This window comes from Maudiozyma barnettii (assembly GCF_903064755.1).
Source record: "Maudiozyma barnettii strain CLIB 1767 genome assembly, contig: KABA2_08, whole genome shotgun sequence".
NCBI classification, from domain to species: Eukaryota; Fungi; Ascomycota; class Saccharomycetes; order Saccharomycetales; family Saccharomycetaceae; genus Maudiozyma; species Maudiozyma barnettii.
The window spans coordinates 283,647-303,782 of record NW_024545245.1 but is presented as its reverse complement, the minus strand read 5'-3'; the positions used below and the strand labels follow the sequence as shown (position 1 = coordinate 303,782).

At 33.6% G+C, this 20,136-nt stretch overlaps 9 protein-coding genes and 1 non-coding gene across 10 annotated transcripts; 3 read left to right on the top strand and 7 right to left on the bottom strand.

The window, feature by feature from the left end:
- Window positions 1–496: 496 nt before the first annotated feature.
- On the top strand, window positions 497–567 carry KABA2_08S03234. The gene has a single exon. It is a non-coding gene; the product is annotated as a tRNA-Gly (tRNA).
- Window positions 568–903: 336 nt separating this feature from the next.
- Window positions 904–7,050, bottom strand: CCH1 (Cch1p; the record flags this gene model as incomplete). The annotated part of the gene is made up of 1 exon (XM_041552008.1): window positions 904–7,050. One exon carries the CDS (start codon window positions 7,048–7,050, stop codon window positions 904–906), a length of 6,147 nt encoding a protein of 2,048 aa, XP_041407942.1.
- A 441-nt stretch (window positions 7,051–7,491) lies between these two features.
- GPI1 (phosphatidylinositol N-acetylglucosaminyltransferase) lies at window positions 7,492–9,324 on the top strand (the record flags this gene model as incomplete). Its single annotated transcript, XM_041552007.1, has 1 exon — window positions 7,492–9,324. One exon carries the CDS (start codon window positions 7,492–7,494, stop codon window positions 9,322–9,324), a length of 1,833 nt encoding a protein of 610 aa, XP_041407941.1.
- Window positions 9,325–9,478: 154 nt separating this feature from the next.
- RSM27 (mitochondrial 37S ribosomal protein mS33) lies at window positions 9,479–9,799 on the bottom strand (the record flags this gene model as incomplete). The annotated part of the gene is made up of 1 exon (XM_041552006.1): window positions 9,479–9,799. One exon carries the CDS (start codon window positions 9,797–9,799, stop codon window positions 9,479–9,481), a length of 321 nt encoding a protein of 106 aa, XP_041407940.1.
- A 570-nt stretch (window positions 9,800–10,369) lies between these two features.
- Window positions 10,370–11,804, bottom strand: RPS0A (40S ribosomal protein uS2; the record flags this gene model as incomplete). Its single annotated transcript, XM_041552005.1, has 2 exons — window positions 10,370–11,041; window positions 11,715–11,804. 2 exons carry the CDS (start codon window positions 11,802–11,804, stop codon window positions 10,370–10,372), a joined length of 762 nt encoding a protein of 253 aa, XP_041407939.1.
- Window positions 11,805–14,031: 2,227 nt separating this feature from the next.
- RTA1 (Rta1p) lies at window positions 14,032–15,039 on the top strand (the record flags this gene model as incomplete). Its single annotated transcript, XM_041552004.1, has 1 exon — window positions 14,032–15,039. One exon carries the CDS (start codon window positions 14,032–14,034, stop codon window positions 15,037–15,039), a length of 1,008 nt encoding a protein of 335 aa, XP_041407938.1.
- A 60-nt stretch (window positions 15,040–15,099) lies between these two features.
- SLI1 (N-acetyltransferase) lies at window positions 15,100–16,530 on the bottom strand (the record flags this gene model as incomplete). Its single annotated transcript, XM_041552003.1, has 1 exon — window positions 15,100–16,530. The coding sequence occupies one exon, from the start codon at window positions 16,528–16,530 to the stop codon at window positions 15,100–15,102; it is 1,431 nt and encodes a 476-aa protein (XP_041407937.1).
- Window positions 16,531–17,063: 533 nt separating this feature from the next.
- On the bottom strand, window positions 17,064–17,579 carry ARC19 (Arc19p; the record flags this gene model as incomplete). Its single annotated transcript, XM_041552002.1, has 1 exon — window positions 17,064–17,579. One exon carries the CDS (start codon window positions 17,577–17,579, stop codon window positions 17,064–17,066), a length of 516 nt encoding a protein of 171 aa, XP_041407936.1.
- Window positions 17,580–18,072: 493 nt separating this feature from the next.
- On the bottom strand, window positions 18,073–18,582 carry SEC11 (signal peptidase complex catalytic subunit SEC11; the record flags this gene model as incomplete). Its single annotated transcript, XM_041552001.1, has 1 exon — window positions 18,073–18,582. One exon carries the CDS (start codon window positions 18,580–18,582, stop codon window positions 18,073–18,075), a length of 510 nt encoding a protein of 169 aa, XP_041407935.1.
- Window positions 18,583–18,813: 231 nt separating this feature from the next.
- Window positions 18,814–19,818, bottom strand: CCE1 (cruciform cutting endonuclease; the record flags this gene model as incomplete). The annotated part of the gene is made up of 1 exon (XM_041552000.1): window positions 18,814–19,818. One exon carries the CDS (start codon window positions 19,816–19,818, stop codon window positions 18,814–18,816), a length of 1,005 nt encoding a protein of 334 aa, XP_041407934.1.
- Window positions 19,819–20,136: the final 318 nt, after the last annotated feature.

The following is a 20,136-nucleotide window of genomic DNA, read 5'->3' as shown; positions in this document are numbered from 1 at the left end:
AATCGATCGGTCTCTTTATATTATATATAATTTATAGAACGAATAGAATCTAACTTCGAATGTAAGTTCAGAATTCTTTGTCTTTATATATATTTTTATTCCAATATCAATTGAGGTTCGAATTATGTTTTGTTTCATAATACGATTAATTTTGTTTCATAATGCCACATATTTTGTTTCATTTTTTACCATGCTTCGTAATACATTTGAGATATCTCAATTCCACATAATTTCTGTCAGTTTTAGATATCTTGGTTCCAGATATTCTCTGTCATAAAGATATTTCTTTACCTGTTGAAATCAAGTGTTGTGCATATTACTCTTAATTTCTGACAGAAATAATGTTCCCTTTATATACGTTGGTTTCGGTTGTGATTATCAGCTCATTAGACGGTGTTTTAATTACTATTGTTATGTCACTGAGGGGTTGATCTATTGTTAGATTCTTATATTATGTTTTCAACAGTTTTAAATAAGGCAGTTTTCAGAAATTAAAGCGCAAGTGGTTTAGTGGTAAAATCCAACGTTGCCATCGTTGGGCCCCCGGTTCGATTCCGGGCTTGCGCATCAAATTTTTTAAAATTGGCAGCCACATGATATTTGCCAATTTATTCTGTTCAGTGAAAATGATAATAGTCATTGTTCCCAAAACACAAATTGAATTCATGAGCTATAATTTCGTTTTCAATTCCAGTGTTTAACGATATCTTAATTTCTTGATTCGTTCGTTATTCATTGAAACACTATTTTTTGAGAAAATCTTAGCGGATATATAACATTTGAACGTTGTTTCATTGTTACTGTATATAACTAGGAACAAGGACTACGAGTATTTAATTTGTAATTTTAATTGATTTTCAGTATTTATATATATCAAAATGGATATTAACTAATAAAGACACTCTATAAAATAGTTCTATGTGGTAACTTACCACTCTTGGATGACACATTTTGTGATGCTCGCTCTTCTTCAGTATTTTTTGAATGCGTATTTTGAGAAACCGATTCCAGTTTTGGAGACCAAAGAAAATTATCAACCCCAAAATTCAAGTGTGGAGTTCGTAGTGGCATTGACTCAGAGTTCTCCTTCACAAGTAATTCTTGTTCCGATTCTTTATCATCAATAATTTTAAATGGATTATCTTCTTGTTTTCGTTTCGTGATGTACTTCCATCTCGTTACAACCATATCTAAAACATCCACATTTCTCTCATTGTCTAGATATTTATCTACTTTACCCATGTTATATAAGTATCTCACATATTCATCAATACCTAGACATTCCCTCGGGTTGTAAACCGTATATAGTGGGATTGATTGCAAAAGTTTACCAAATTTTATAGCTCCTCTATGGGCGTTAGTATAATGGACTTCCTGAATGAATCTCCTATATTTTAACCTTCTTGCAATAATTCTCACTTTATCAATCTTGCTTAATTCATTATTTAAATCAACCAAATTAACTTCTACATCATATGGATCATGGGGATTTACAGTCATATAATTATCAACTAGGTTTCTAATTGTAAGGCTCCCCTCCCAAATTTTGAATGAAAATGTGCCGTCAAAAGAATGCATCAATTTAGGCAAATACGAGAATTCAAGTTCCCCGACCCCATCAGTATCCAAGTTTGCCCAAGCATCAGAAAATTTCCTAATTTCACCTCTATTAATTACAGAATGGGAACTTCCTCGTCTGTAAACATAACTAAAATTAGTTATAATTAGAGAGATAAACATATTCAGGAAAATATACATGGATAAGATATTCCACGACATTAAAAGAATATAGGCATAAACTGTTGAACCACAATCTGTAGTAGATCTGACGGAGTCACTGAAACAGTATGGAGCAGCAATGGTCAGATCATCCATTATATAATTCCATCCTTCTCCAAAACTACATCTAAATAGAACGATAAATGCCTTAATAACAGTTCTAAAGTTTATATTACCAGTTGTATTAGCCCCGAGTCTCGTCATACCAAATATTTGATTCAAGGCCATACCATAAACTAAAAACAGGATACCCCATGTGTATGTCAATGAGAGAATTGGTGGTAAACTCGCCATTGCAGTTTCCAACAATTCACTTAGTGTATTGTTCTGTGGAATAACAAATAAAAATATCACCAAATGAAAAAAATCGTCAAAGTTATGAAACCAAACATAAGAATGTGGCAACTGTAGCCCAATAATTGACAAAATGAAAGAAATTGCAACGACACAAAACCTTACAACATTCCAAAATTGGGAAATGTAAAGTCCCAAACCTTCACCAATTACGTAAACAAGCTCTTGGAAAAGAAATACCGTCAAAGAAAACATAAAATAGGCGTCATTATATCTTGTCTCATTATAATATTTGTCAAAGTAAGAAATAGCCAACAACATTATAATATGAAGATAAAGAACCACTTGTAGAAAGGATGCGTAGTAGAAATATTTTTTCTCAACTGCCAAAAAGTAGCAAAATCTCCTAAAACGTGACATTTCTAATAAATTTGGAATCACCCTAGGGGTTGCCTGGGTTAGAAGTTTCTTTGATTCTAGCCATGATTTTTCTTCAATTGTGTAATATGCACTACCGTTAGTTTTAGCATGATTATTAATGATGAAGGATACAAAAAGATTCAATATGAAAACCATACTCAAAAAATTGAATAAAACCAAAAATACAGCGTTATTTGAATTACCCAGTAAAGATGGAATTGTCCCCACCCCTGTACTGTTCATTAAATTCTGTAGCAAATCCACCCAGCCTTCGAGAGAAATGATTTCATATAAGGAACGAAATGATGATGCAAATGAATCGAAATATAAGTATGGGTTACTATACACTCTTGGCATCATAACATCAAACTGAAAAACATTATTAGTATATTCGTTAAAACACATTTCCATACCATAATTTCCATCATTACATACCCCTAACCGACCATTAAAAACACCTAAACCCCACACAGTAAATGGAAATAACAGACTTAAACATATAAGAGCGGCACCTCCAATTCTTTTCATACCATCGAACATAATCAGGTTAAAAGTTTGTCTGGCAGTATTGCTAATAGTCAGACATCTCAGTGCCCTCAAAGCTGACAAACCCCTGAACAGTCTAGATAAATTACCATCATTTTTTAGAAACACAATAAAATAAATCCACATCGAAATCAAAACAACAAAATCAATTATATTCCAAGGATTACGAACATATGCATTGGGAGAGTAAACAAATCCATCAGCAATGGTCTTTACGATAAATTCAACTGTGAATACAGATACCAAAGATGAATCTAAAAATAGTGGCCAATCATATGTTTGGATGTTATGCTTCATTCTGTATAATGGTGTCACATAGCATGATGTAACTATTAGAAGGAGTGTCGCTAATGCATAAATTAATACAAAAATATCTCTTTCCCATCTACGAAAATAACGCCTCTTACTGTACAAATCTGTATCATCTTCATAAAAACGAATACCATCTGTTCGTTTACCAATACTTGGGGGTACAAGCCTCTGACAAAAACGACGAAACCTATGTCTAGGTGGAAAAATAAAATAGGAGTAGTTAAACAAAGGATTTTTTCTTAGAAAGCTAAACTTTTCATCTTCGTACTCATTCAGCTGTAGAACGTAACTCTTATTACTTCTCTCATTTGTTTCTGTAAATAGAACCTCAGGATGTTTATAAAATGGATTATTGGCATATATTGTAACATTGATTTTAGAAGCTAATCTATCAGCAAGCCTATAGGCCCAATTTGTTATCCTATACTCATTTCTTTGGCTTTTGTCTTTAAATTCCTTTGCTAAATCTTCCATATTATGAGCAATATTCATAATTGCAGTTCCTCTAATTAAGAATTGCTTGAAATCTCTTGAGTCGTCCTTAAAACTCTTTTTGAAAAACTTCCTCCTGAACCTTTGTAGAAAACTTGCATGAGTATATTCTTGGATCTTTTGAGGGTAAACATATTGTAAATAATGTTTTATTTGAAGAGGTCTCTTTTCATTTTCATCAACGTCCATACTTTCAGAAATTAAGGCAATGAAAATATTCAATATCACAGAATTGGAAAGAATAAACCATATAATTAATAAAACAGAGCAGAAGAAAGCAGTCGATATATTTGGAGCATATTGTTGAACTGCATAAAGAATTTCTGTCCAATTTTCGGTGGAACCAATAATAAACAGAGACAGGAATGAATTGGGTAAGGAATACATACCGAAGGCGTATTCCTCCATTTCTTCCATTGGAATGATTCCCTCCATATACACAGATGAGATAATAGCCACAAGAAAAGTAAAGAAAAAGTAAAAGGCAGACAAATTCCATATCATCAAACCGTTACTTAAGACTAATTTCCATAACTGCTTGGTAAATGGTATTGCAATAACAACTCGGTAAAATCTACTAATTTGGAAAACAGATAACCAATAGTAGGTATGCCCTATCTTATGCGAAACCCCTAAACTGCTTACAACTAAAGAGGCAACTGCAATGATACTGTCAAACAAAAAATCTCCACGAACCAGAAACTTCCAAAAATTTGGTGAATAAAGAATCAATCTTCCTACAGTCTCGATAAAAAGAACTATAGAAATAGCCCTATCAACTTTCAAAATCAAATCGATAAAATCAGAAGAACTATTAGAATTGACACATGATCGGAACACCAAATCAACCATGATTAAACTGAGAAATACTGGTTCAATTATACCATATACCCTAAGACACCGCATTGACCAGTCGGGTAGATCTGTCTGTGAAGCCTTTACTTGGAAAAACCTCCAATAACCGGCTGTGAAACGAACTGGCCAACTTTCATTAGAATGCTTTTCTAGTTTCTTTTTTTTAAACTTCTCATTAGCAATTTCGAAAGATGAGACTAAAACGGCAATTAATAAATTCATCATCCAAATAGTTAAGACGAAAATAGCTAAAACAAAGAATAAACAAGCAGCCATGTCATCTGAATCCATGAGATAGTACATTATATCTGTGAAAGTGTTTGCACTCATTACAACAAAAACTATTTCCATAGAATTAACAATATTATCAAAGCTGACTCTACCATTATATGGGTTGGCATTTGAAATACATCTAGAATTGACAGGACATAAGAATCCCTTACTAATCTGGGCCGATAGACCGTTGGAATATATATAGGGGGTTGGCTCATTTGTATTAGGGTCTAGATATCCACCACAAAATTGCATACTATATTGATACGTATCAGATGGGTCATCAGGGTTAAACCAAACACATTGTCTTCTTAACGACCCTTGAAATAATTGCACACCAAGAATACCAAAGAAGACCCAAAAATACACCAGCATAAAACCAACACTCACTAACTGCGGAATACCATATTTTAGAGCTCTCAAAATTGAGGATATACCAGTATCTGTATGAACTAGCCTCAATATCCTTATTACAGCTAATGGTTTAAACACTTTAATACCCATTCTTTCATCATAACTTCTGATGGAGAGAAATAAACCTATCCAGAAGCAACACGTCGATACCAGATCAACACGATTCCAGGATGAACGAGTATATGCCCTAGGTGTATCAAAATATATTTTTTTCTGCTTTTGACGTTTTTGTTTCGTAATTGAACTATTCAATTCTTGTCTTTTCAATCTTAATCTATCTTCATCAATAATTCGTTGTGGCATTATATAATCGATCAATTTGTACCCATATTTTTTACTTAACGTCCTGTAAAGTCTAAGGACACCAATCCTTTCAAGTATTGATCTATATTCTTTCCCATATACCTGAAACATTTGAGAATCATCCCAAAAACCAAATGCAATGATCTTGGTGACATCATTTACTGTAAAATAAATGTAAATAAAAAAGTTAATATAATCTGCCCAGTTCTTAAAACTGTAAAGAAATGAATATGTTCTGGGATGATATGTCCTAATGGCCAATAATACAGTAAATGCTGTTAAAATTACTAAATATGCAAAACGGTAATGATTACTCATATGGATAGATGCCAATTTAACCCTAATGAAGTTGGTCGGACTGATTAGGCATAAAGAATTACCGTATAATTTTAAGGGCTTCACAAATGGCTTCCCTGGTGGCTGGTCAAAATCAGGCAATTCGATAGAGTATGTAGAAATTGCTAAGCCATCCTCTTTATCTAAGCTCTTACTAGCAGTATCGGCTAATTCCTCGTGACTAACATGAAACTTAGAAGACTCACTAAATGATAATCTTCTTGGAGTAGTTGGCACTTTAGCTGGCGATTTCTTGAATATTCCAAGATATGTTGTACCTGGTGTTTCATTCGAAATATTTTCATTAGATGATGTCCTTCTTGGTGGTGTTAGGGGGGCTAATCGAGATCTAATTTCCTCTTCATCTTCATCTTCGTACCCACTCTGAGAGCCATTGCTGCTTTCATCGCCAGTATCATCTGTATTCAATTGAGGTAACCAACCAAAGGATTTGTCAGTATGTTTAAAATTAAAATCTTTCTGTAGATCTTGAAAGTCATCCATATCATCCGCAGCAACGAATGATAAAACTTTTGCTGACCGGGGTGCCCTACTTCCTCTGCTTACTGAACTAGAGGAGCGTCGTGTTCCTGCACTCTTGCTACGTAATCTAGTATCTCGTAAAGCTGCCGTAAAATTTGTTAAAGGTGAATGTCCTGATGTCGATGAGATGTTTTCATCCCTATTGTCATCACTTCCACTGAACGATGTGGTTCTTAAAAATAGTCTTGGTCGCCTTCTACCAGGCGAATTGTTCGGCTGTCCTCTTTTAAATAGATTTGCCATTCTTGATTCATTTTTCTTAATAGGTTCATCATGTGTCTCAGAAGATTCGGACCTATCATCAACGCTATCGAGGTCCTTTGGTGGAGGTACAATATTTAATGCAGGAGGGATAATAGTGGGAATATTATTACCTGTTTGCACATTATTATCAATGGTATGTAAATCATCTATTTCTTCGCCACTTGAGTGACTTGTTATGGGCTCAAATGGTCCTGTTAATTGTCTTTTAATATTCTTCATAAAATTTTGCAATCATAAAGTAACATATAGCAACTGCAAAAAACAGTGATTCTCTATATAAATCTTTCTGTAATAAAAAATACAAGTCTATCAAAGTATGTATCTAAATTGACAAATCAGAAATGTAGAATTATTTTATTTAGTTTGTATTAATTCTAAAACCTTTTGGAACGCATGTCGTTGATACTGGCAATATTTAAATATGCAATGAGCTCCTATGTCAAATTTTTGTTATATTGACATACTTTAAGGAAATTCGCGAAGCCATCTTTTTCACCAAAACTTGCACTAAAAAGAAAATACAACTTACAGTAAAAAATAGATTCGCTGCTATTTATTCCGCAACGATTTTATAATACATTATCTTCATCATAATCGATATTTGAGGTGTCTTCTGTTAACTTAATTGTAATTGGTGATTACATTATTTGAAATCGAACCATGTCAAATTATATATTCTGGCCGAATGAATTACTGCGAAAGGAATCAACACTCAACGATGAGGAACTGATTATTATAGCCATCAAACTCAAAGACACAGATTATGTAGTAATTGCTGTTGAACAAATATCTACCTTACGGGACGCCGTCGAACTAGGGTTTCCATACGTTATTTTAGGAAATAGAGACCCTCAAGGAAATTGGACTATTAATACTCCAAGCTTTAACATTGTAGAATTTGAAGTACCAAAATTTAAATTGATGCAATTTTATTCGATTGAGCCTATTTCTTTGCTATTATCAAAGAATACTGTGGTTGACAATCCCAATTTAAAAAAGATACCTAATATAGAAAAGTTAACATCTTATGAAAGATACAGGGCAATGAATTTTAAACTGAACAAAACTATAGATATCATTAACACATACAACTCGACTTTGAATGCATTTCATAAATCATATCCGATGATTGGAAAGTCGAAGGAAAATAATGTATCGGGTATTACTTTATTACAGATATGGTACGTCTCAACAGTTTTTCATCGATTAGTTTGCAATGCTGCATTTTATGCAACGTTTGGTGCTTGTTACATTGCATACTATGGTTCTGTCTTCTTGAGAAATATGACACCTACTCTTTTAAGGTTGTCTGCCACTGCAAAACAGATTGATCTTAGATTTCAACAAATCTGTTATTTCCCAGTTCAATTCATGAAAATTTACCAAACAAAAGTGCACGATGAGACAATTTCTGAATATTCTACACCGAATCGTGAAAGTTCCACTAATAAAATAGAACTTTCTTGTAAATATTACCCAGATTATATCAGGTTTTATAATACTCTATGGCTAATAGTAAACGACATATCATTTGGGTTAATGTTTGGAGCCGTATTAAACGAAAATCATGACACAATTGTAAATACACTAAGTGATGTTATCATGACAACGCTATATGATAAAATGATTGAAGTGACGCACATATTGGCCAATAATCCATTTGGTATAAAACTTAATCATGAGTTGGCATCTTTCCTTTCTGAACTTTTTTACTGGATAATGGAATTTTCTTACAACTCCCTAATCAGGTTTGCTAGTGATAAAAGTAAATTAAGTATATTCTTAACAATTGTTACTAAGGTTTCATGTGTATTTGGTGCGTCTTTTGGTATATCGTTAATTGTTGATTTTTTTAGTTTGTTATCGTTTCACATATATCTGTTTTACCATATTAGTTGCAAATTGTACCATTGGCAATTAAACACTCTAATTAGTTTATTTTATCTATTTTGTGGTAAAAAGAGAAATGTTCTTAGAAAGAGAATAGATTATGATTATTTTGAAATTGATGAGCTATTATTAGGTACATTGTTATTTATCGTATTGTCTTTCTTGATGCCTACAGTGCTTTCATTTTACAGCTCTTACACACTCTTATGGGTAACAACCGTTTATATTTCGGTGTTTTTAACTTCTATTATTGGTCTAATAAATCATTTTCCATTGTTTGCAATCTTACTTAGAATAAAGGATGCTAAACGTCTACCAGGGGGAATCCTTTTATTACCAAAATATCACAAAAATGGGAGAGTCATATTGACATTACACAATAATCCTTTAAATGTTCCTGCAATGTTTAGTCCATTTTCACATTCGATGGGGAAGATTAAAGAATATTACTTTTCTACAATGACATTTAAAAATTTGTTAAGTGGTACATCCATTAAAGTACAAATTAATGAATTATACGATATTCTATATCTATCACTACCTGAAGAACCACAAAATGTGTCCCAGATACTGTCTAAGTTAAAGAAGGGTCTTCCTTGTTAAGTATATTGTAATATTATTAATAGTATATACAGGTTATATATTGACAAATGCAAATAATTTAAATGGAATATAGGGTCATTAACCGGTGCATGAATAAAGACAAATATCGGGATGACATGAAATAGGTAGATTAAACATTACCACTTAGTAAATTCTATTTCTTTTTCGATTTACCATTAGCTGCACCTTTCTTAGTCTTCTTAGGGGCACCCTTACCACGACGTTTCAACCCTTCTACCTTGGATAATCTGTATTGTTCTTCTTCATCTATGAATTCACTATCAGGGAACAATGTTTTCAAGTTTTTGAACTTCACAAAATCAGGATTACCGTAGTATGCAGCAACAGAGGGACCCTTCAGTCTTTTAGATAATACTTTACTACCAGTTCTCATACCTGAAGGATTAAAATTTTGATCGAATATCTTCGCCGATATCTCTGCAAGTTTTAATAGTCTCTCTTTAGGAATACTCATTTCTATGCAATGGTTGTAATCTAGAAGTATATAGCAATCCTATCTAATTCCCGAGTCGTGGGTTTTGTAATGTATATATAATAATGAACAAATGCAATATGGCCTATAAGTTCACTTTCCACTTTATTTTGCTGTTCTTCCCTCTTTTCGAAGTAACAAATTTCCTTTCATATGTGTTTTATTAAGTTATTTGTCGAATAATAAGTTCGCCTTAAATTTTAATGCGCTGTAAAAGCTCCGACTTTCAAATATTATGAATATCTATATAATGAATTAATATCTATATGGAATAAGTCTTCATCGATCAACAGAGCGTATTATATATATATAACTAGGAATATAATGTTCCATTACAAAGGCAACTAAATTAATTTTTACAACAAAACCAGATATTGGTACTACGTAAGAAAACTCGAGATAATACAATTATATACTGAACCTCTGTAATTATATACATTTAACCTTGACACACTTGCATAAAATGTGGAATTTTTATTTATTTAAGATTGATTATAAACTAATATACTAATGTAAGTTAAAATAAATTATATTAAATTATACATTGATGAATTACCATTCAACAGCATCAGTGTTTTCATCGGCCCATTCAGAAGCACCGGTAGCTTCTTCAGTGACTTCTTCCTTTGGTTCATCACCTTCGGCAACAGCTTCAGCTAAAGCTTCTTCAGTGTTTTGTAGTTCAACTTCTTCTGGGTTTCTGAAGAAGTATAAATCTGGCATGATAGACCATGGTTGAGTTCTGTCGACTAGAGCACCTCTTAGTCTTAGAACTTCTCTGGCCAATAGGTACCAGATTAAACCAATGGAGTGCTTACCTCTGTTGTTACATGGGATAGCAACATCAACGTATTCAGATGGGGAGTCCAAGTCAGTTAGAGCAATAACTGGGATGTTGACGTAAGAAGCTTCCTTGATAGCTTGAGAGTCAGATCTTGGGTCAGTAACAATAACTAGTCTTGGTTCCTTGAAAGAACGGGTGATGTAGTTAGTGAAAGAACCTGGGGTGAATCTACCAGCGATTGGAGTAGCACCAGTGTGGGCAGCGTACTTTAGGACAGCTCTTTGACCGTAAGTTCTAGAAGAGATAGCAACAACATCTTCTGGGTTTGGAATGGCGGCGATGATTCTAGCGGCTAGAACAATCTTTTCCCAAGTCTTACCGACGTTGATGACGTGGACACCATCTGGTCTAGCTTCGAAAACGTATGGTTCTTGGTGAACCTAATAAAAAAAAAGTGGAAATCAAACATTTAAATTGTTCAATATCATAATTGTTAGTAAAAAAAAAACTTATTTAAAACAAATGAAAAAGTTCACATGGATGGACAAATAATACACATGTCAAAATGTACGTGAAATCAGGTAATAATAAAAAATTGATAGAATGGTGATAATGTTGTCCTAAATCTTTTAATCTATGTGCTTGTATCTTATATTGGTAACTGTACTACTGGGGCTATACTATTTCTTTTCATATTTCAACATAAACTAATTCGAATAGTGTGAAATGATCAATATACATTCAATTAAACGATTTTGTAATCGCTACCAACACATGTCTTATAAATATCGTACTTTCATATTTGAATAATACATTTTTGTTCCATTATAATAAATTTTTCAAACTAAATCTCATAAATTGTAAAATTATTACATTTTTCTATCATCATCATCAATCTATCGCACACATAAAAACATATTCTCTCATATCATCATAGTCAGTTTAATATATCAAAGGGTTCCACATTATATAATATAAATTTTATTTGCAATCCAATTTCATGTACATTAACATTTCTCATAACAATTTGCCATTCAATGAACTTTCATAATTTAATACAATGAAGTAAAAATAATCTGGGTATATCACTTATGTATTTATTTTAAAACATACTTGAACGTTTCTAGCACCTAGGTGTGCGTTAGCAGCCAACAATAGTTGGGCATCTTCTGGGGTTAAGTCAAAAGTAGCTGGTAGTGACATTTTGCTCAATTTATTTATGCTATTATTTCCGGTATTATAAAAATTTCCAAGATAATACAAATATTAAAACTTGTTATATAACCAAGATATATTACTAATTATTCATTATTTTTTAATTTTAATTTTTTGGATAAATTATCGTTAACTTCTCAGCTCTTAATTACTAGGATTGACTACTAAGGGCAGTGACAGTGTATAATAGTAAGAAAATATTGTAAGGAAGTGAGGATGCGTCCATCAATGAGAAGAACAGAGCTGTATTACAATCTACAAATTGATTGATTGAACAATATTAATTTTGGTGGTAGTAAAAGCAAGATGCACATAATAGAATGCGAGAGTAAGGTTTCATCTGAATTATTTTTTTGCTAGATGGTACAAACAATTGTTTGGTAGCAAATATTATTGATTGGGGTGGTGAGCAAGGGAGTAAGAGTAGGTAATGAAACAAGGTTCTACATACAAAATAGAAAGGCTTGGGCTCAGTGTAGAGATCAGATATTACAGGGCACATTACCATAGGTAAACTATGATTTAGGCAGAGGATATTGACGTTAGCTCTCTCTCTGCTGGCGGAGGAAATATAAAATTAGGAAGAGATAAGTCCGCTCACAACTGCCCAGTTTGATTAATTCTGTACTATCTTAGTGAACTGACTTTAAACAGGTCATACGCCGCGAATATTTGAAAAACAAAAAATTCAAAAATAAGGAAAATTCAATTTTTACAAAATGCACGGATGTTATAATGTGTGGGTGTAAAAACAGTCAAAACAAAAAATGCATCGAAAAAAAGAGTATATTCCATCCCGAACTACAATCGGGTAGATATTATAGCAACAACAACAACAACGTATGAACCACATTGCTATTCAACAATGATGTATAAATAGATTACAAAATAAAGACAATTTTTTATTTTCTTGGCGATCGTTGTATGGTCTCCCTTGCCACCCAGGTCTAGGAATGAATACAACTATGTCATATTATGAAATACTTATGTATTAAAAGATATATAGAGACATAACCTTTTATTCAACACTCGACTATCGGCCTCTTCATCGATTGAACAGGAATCGAAGACTAAGTGTAATTCGGCTTTGTAATATTTATAGATACTACCAACAGCACATGTCTTCTAAAAATGGATCATCGCTCTTTGTTTATTCTGGGTTTCTGTCAAGAATAGCCGAATCACGTTCGGACAGCTCTCCCGAAATTACTGTTCCTTGTGGCTCTCTAATGTATGGTATCCGGATACAAAACCTGAGTATCGCTTCCCGAAATCGCCACTATAGCTATCTTTTTTTAAACTGTGCCTACATTATTAGTTACATATTGGTTTATCTCGAAAGAACCCAAAAAAATTCAAAAGAAAAGAACGACCCCAGTGTTGGAACAGACAATATCCGCAGAAGAGAAAGAAAAACAAGGCGCGGCAGACCCTCAAAGACAGATACAAAACAAACACGACTTGTGTGTGAAGTAGTAGTAGTAGTAGTCCCTCTCTGGGTACACTTTATTGGATGCCGAGAGAGCTCGGTATTTTCATGAAGATAATGGGAAAATTTGCTTGGCTTACTCAATATTCCGTACAAACTTCGTTTTTTTTTGTAGTCATCGACACATTTCAAGATTTGCTCCACAAATATTTCTACACTGTAATTATGTAGCACATTGAACTAACTATTCATTGATGCTTTAATTAAATTCTGTCTATTTTAGAAAATTTCTTTTTTTTTATCTCCCTTTGCCGAATCGCCTTCGGAAATGATCTACCTAGTAACAACATCAACAACCTTTGATTAAAAAAATTAAATATACACATATTTTCTTTCTGATTTCTTCGATGCAGCTAATGCATTTCTTGTTAATAGCTTGTAAAGGATGGCAATGACTCTCACACTTCTTATAGATAGAGGAAGGACAAACTTTTGCAACTCCTGTATTTATTCTAAGAACGAGGCAATGCACGTCTAGGGGTAAGCCTTTCTTGTTTAAAACTTTTTTTGATCTCCGTAACAACCTCATTAATATAAATAAGATTACTTAATTCTTTAAACTTCATTGTTTTATTTTCCCTTTTATTTATATTCATTAATTTATTAAATAAATAAACAAACAAACAAACAAACAAAACAAAGATATATTTTAATACATCCTATTTTCCCAGTTAACTAATATTCAAATATTACAAATACATTAGAATAAAATAATTTATAATAAAAATGACTAGTGACGATTATGATGACTTCCAATTGTTTAGATACACACCTAATCAAGGTGCCGCAAGATTTTTTGCTGTTATGTTCTGTATAATATGTGTCATTGTCGTACCGGTATTCGTATCATATGGTTGTAAAAGTATGAAGAAAGTATCGAGTTTCCTGGATGCTAACACATCCGTCTCATATTCTATTAAATATTATAACAGAACTCAATTGATCGGTGCATATGTGCCTTTGTTTTTCGGTATTGGTTCTGAAATTGCAGGTTATATCTGTAGAAGTATCTCTACATTGCATCAAGAAGACGTCTCTCCATATATCGGTCAATCCATTTGCCTATTGATTGCTCCTACCTTCTACACTGCTACAATCTATATGCTATTCGGTAGAATGGCTCATTTATTACAAGCAGAAAAATTAATGATTATGCCTGCTAAATATAATACAACTTTCTTTGTTGTAGGTGATGTGTTCAGTTTATGTTTACAAGCTGCCGGTGGTGGTTTGATGGCTAACGAATCCTCTGCCACTTCTGGTTCAAACATCGTTACAGCAGGTCTTTTCGTCCAAATTGCATGGTTTGGTTTATTCATGATAAACGAAGTCTATTTCTTATTCAAGTTAAAGAAAATGGACAATCCAATTGCCTCAGGAACAAAGACATGGAGAAATTTGAATATCATCCTATTGATAAACTGTATTCTGATTTTGTTGAGATCTATTGTGAGAGCCATTGAGTTTATCCAAGGTTACAAAGGTGAGATCATATCACATGAATGGTTCCTATATGTCTTTGATGCCGTCCCAATGTTTTTATTGCCTGTCATCTTTGTTACATTTATTAGAATTTCTAGTATATATAGAGTTCAAGAAGAATCTGTTGAAATTCAAACATCTTACAATTTTGAACCAAAGACTTTAGATATTGATCATGTTAGCACAACAATTACAAGAAGTAGTTCTGACATGAACCAGGTGACTAATTTCGAGGTTGAAAATAAGGTATAATCAGAACATTTAAATTTATATATAGACATTAATATTTAAGTATTCAAACACATTAAAAATTCATATAGAGCTGGATATTTTTTCAATAATTTCATCTACCTTAGACCAAATAGGTTCCATTTCAACCACTAGGCTCTTTGGATAACTAATGCTACAAGTCAAACCACCGATCGCAGTTGTGATAATACTGCAGGTGAATATATTTGAAAACCCTTGAGGCTGATTGAAAAATGCATCCGTCACATAATAATTTTTATCCTCTTCAATGGAATTACTTCCGAAGGTGACGTAACCTAAATTAGTGACTTCAAAAGCCGCACCTGGACCAATACCATATGCATTTTCGACTTTTTGTCTCACATAACTCTTAACATTCGCAACATCTAATAATTTTGCAGTATTAATTTGATCAGATATTTGATTTTGTCTGTTATCAAGTATGTATTCGTTAATCTTGGTAGCAAAACTCCAAAAAGTTTCATTCGAAACAGTGTCAAGAGTAGATGGATACTCCATACCAATAATAAAATCACCCAATTGTAAAGATGATTCATCAACGTTCAGGTACTCTTTACAAATAGGTCTCGTATTCATTGGAATATTGATTGAAAATGATTTCCCATTTCTTAAGACATCTGATGAAACATTGTTCAAACCAAATGAAAACAACGCGCCCAAGAAAGAAGTCAATGAAACTTTCTCTTCTTTACATTTAGATAAAATCGTTTTCAATTGTTCTGGAGAGAATCTTAGTATTCTTTGCAGATTGTCATTTTTTACAGTAAATGTATCTTCTTCATCAGCTGGGACTTTAACAAAATCGTCAGGGAAATTATAATTTTCAAACTGTAACAGATTCTTATCAGTACCTGTAACCACTCCAGGAGAAACCTTGAGTAATAATTTTACTAGCTGTCTTTTTATTTTCCATGCTAATGGCACTGGCCACAAATCATAAGCATGGGGTGGTATATTTACATCTTTTCGCGAGGTATAGAGCAAACCGTTATCTCTCTTTTTGGAGTCATCTACCTTACGATTCAAATTCTCCAGAAATGTTGTAGCGAAAATAGTCGATGACATGCCGTCAAAGAATATGTGACTTAATGCAAATATTAGCTGATTAGATTTCTCTAACACAATAATTTTCCACAATGGTCTACCATTATCAAATGCAAAGTTATACTTTTTGAAGATTGTATTCATCTTCTCTGTATCAAGGGAATCCCATTCACAATATTCAACAACATCATCAAAATAAATTGGTGAATCAGAGAGTTCTTTGATATTCGGTGTCACATTAACAGCATCTAATGTAACTGTACAATGTGCTTGTGGATATTTTTTAATTGTTTCTTGTAATGCATATTCAAATATAGTCCTTGGTGGAATCTTGTTCAATGTAGTTGCAAGGTAAAAACATGAATGCAACTGTAATTTACATCTATAATAGAAATATTGTTCTAATGAGGAAAGCTCGCGTAACGTCATCGACGAATCTGTAATATATAAACCTCTATTGCAACAAATCTATGCACTACAATTAAACGATGGTCAAACGATTAAAGAATCATGTGGTATAATTAAAATTGATCAATATGTCTACTTCTTAAACAAAATGAATTGCTCATTTTTTTCCAACTAGTTCTATTGCTTATGTCAAGTACCCCTCTTACGCGGCGAGAATTAGAAATTTCCTATTACATCAGTGGTGACAACAAGTTAGACGCACTTACCAGCTATATATATGAATATGGAATATTTTCTATACATATCTGATTTCCCCTATTCTCATAAAAATTTTATACCAATGAAAAAATTCCAGTTTTACAAATACAAACTGGTAGATCTGAGATTACTATATCAATTGATTTAAAAAACGAATATCGATTGTATATAATGCTCAATGTTCCATGCGTTTTTAATTCTATTGGATCGTTATTGTATTAGTAAATATTTAGTTATATATCATTGTTTGTTCATATTCTTACATACAAGGAAATGACGTAAAGAACGATACGAAATTAGTAAACAAATTCACCTAGATATTCATTTGCTACAAATCTTGCTCTTGCGTTTAAGAATAACTTCATTTCACTAATTTCCTTGTCTACTTCTTCCATGAATTCAATGATGAAATCAACTAATTTACCTGTCTTCATGGATTCTGTATGTTTATTTGTAATTAAAAATGAAATGCTGTAGCCTTTAATTGGCACACGTCTTAAGATATGGAATGCCTCTGCTCTTTGTTCTAAAAATATAGTGAACTTATGCACCAATATTTGTTCAATTTCATCGGCTTGCTTCACCATCAAACTTATACGTACTGAATTAACACTTGGCTCAATCAATACTTGTTCAGTCTCACTACGAGCAATATGCATTGGTTGCAGTAACAATTCTGCACTGGTGTTAGGCACTTCAATCTCTGGTCTATTATGTCTTTCAACCTCTTGGGAGGAGAAATTGGTTAATGTTAGAGCAGCCTCCAAGGAATAACGTACTGCTGTCAAGTATGGACGTAATGATTGTGACATTGTTGATTGCTATTGTTGTGTTTTCTTTCGTTAGAAAAGGTTAATAAACAGATAATACGTCCGTGAAGTGACTTCCTAGTAATATCTATCAAATTGTGTTGTTATTATCACTCCTTAGCTCAAGTCAATCCAGTGAGTACCTGATCTTATAGAATTAATGTGTGAATTGCCCCTTTTGTTCTCTCGGCCTTTAAAAGAACTGGAACTTTCATGAAAGTATGGCAATTTTAAATTGAAAAAAAATAAATATGGCGAGGGTAACCTTCATTCTATATTATTGAATCGCATTTAGCAATGGAAGCGTTTACCATCAAACACTATAATAAAGCATGTTCTTACTCCATGTTGTGTAATAGTAGAGAACATGGGAGTGTAATACACTACCCATACGGTAATTTACTCCTATCATGGGCGTATTCATTTCTTTCTATGCATTTAATAAATACTTACATAAAATAGTATTATATAAGTATATTATAAAACTGTATTTTAATCATTCATCACCAAACAATGACGTTATAGCTAAGAATCCCAATAAAGCAAATTTAGCATACTTATTTTCAGCTACCCAAATGGTTACGTAACCCAAATGAGGGAAATAGCCTTTCACTGTACCAACGATATCTTTATTCTTTGCCAAATATGTCTTCTTTCCTGCATACAAAGGAATATCATTACCTGCATTGTTATCACCTTTAGTCAATAGCAATTGTTTACCGTTATTCTTTGTACTATGATGTTCTCTTAATACTCTATGAACAATTGGGATTTGTTTGTCTTCAACTTCATACACGACAATATCACCAACTTTAGAATATTTGTTTCTGTTCCACAGGAATAAAATATCACCTCTTTGGAAAGCTGGTTCCATTGAACCTGACAATACCACAACGATTGGGGAATGTGTGTCTGCAATGAGTGAGTATGTCTGCCAAAACATATATGCTGACGAGAACACAAAACATAGGTTCAAAAACTTGGCTAACTCGGCCCTGATATTCATGGTTGGATGGTGAATGTGATGATTGCTTTCTATATCACTTGACAAGTAGTGCTAGTTCTATTGCTTGTAAAGTAGGAATATTTTTAACTCGTTGGCCTTTTTTTTTACATTTATCCATTCCTTCCTCTCGATATTTTGCTTATTTTTTTTATTAATGTTTTGGCGCGAAAAGTTGAAAGGATCACGTGCCTGATGCGGTCATATTCTATTCTGCTATATAGTAAATAAGGATTAGTTTTTGATGATCTTCTGTTGTAATTGATTCATTAACAAACCTTGCCATTGTTCGTAATTTCTATGTATATATTCATCCAATTGAGAATGTAGTGGCGATTTCATCAACAATTGATTCAATTCATTGTATGTCTTGTACCATTGCGACCAAGCGAGTGCATGTAATAACGAATCTGCCAAATCATCATCCTTTCTGGCCCCATTCATAGGTTCTTGCAATTGTAGCGCATCGAACAACCTAGGCATTCTCCCACGGCGGCTTCCTTTACTTTCACCGGACGGTGTCTGGTACTCTTGAATCTGTTTGTCAATCGGATCCGAAAGTGTCAACAATCCCGGGTTGCCTTGAAACACCATAGCTTTGACCAAATCCATCCGTGCCCGTTTGGAATTGAACTTTGCCCCCTCTTGCTCTTGCTTCAGTAGTTCCTGCGGTATCCAGAACTTTGTCATCCTCGCCGGGTCCGAGGACTCGATCGCACCATGGCCACCCAGCTTGTCATACAGCAGATGCTCCACGATATTCAGCTTCAAGATGGGGTCCGACACGACCCGGGACGACACAGTCCTCGCCCTCTGTTTCTCGATGGTGAACAACGTCGTGCCCTCAATACCTGGGTCTCGCAAGAGTTGCGCCACAAGGGCGCCCGTGACCATCGAGGTGAGCTGTGGGGACAATGTCAGGGACTGGCCCACGCCAAGAAACTGGCTCTCGAGGTTCCATTTCTTCCAGTAGTTCAAGCGGGGCAAGCTGCCGGGACCTGCCGCTATAGTCATTGACGCCACGGCGCAGTTGACGACCCCTGTATCCACCGACGTGATGGTGATCTCATTGGCATGGTTGGTTGGGACAGTCTGGGATAGGGCGTGGAAGAGAGTGAAACGTTCTTGAATGTTCTTGATCCTCAGTGCCTTCTTTGTGTCCTGTTTGGCCCCAATCAGAAACGCCAGTCTTTGCAAAGTGTTTGACTTCAATTCTTTGCATAATACAGGCAAATTCATCTTTCCGATTTGGTTCTATGGTAGCCCATCAGTATTACAATTGCAGACAGTGTATATGAAATGAAAAATATAAGTGTATATACTTAAATAGGACGAAGCGATGTCATACGAAGCGATGACACAGCAAGCAAAAAAAAAGTAATAAAATAAATTAATTTATTATTATGAAAGTGTTAATTAGTATTAGTATTATTATTAGAGAATAGTAGTATTTTGTATAGAGTAAAAATTAGGAAAAGAGAAAGAATGCAGAATAAAATAAAGTAAAAGTTGAGTTGATTCAAAAGATATTAATCATTCTTCCTTTTCAGCAGCAAC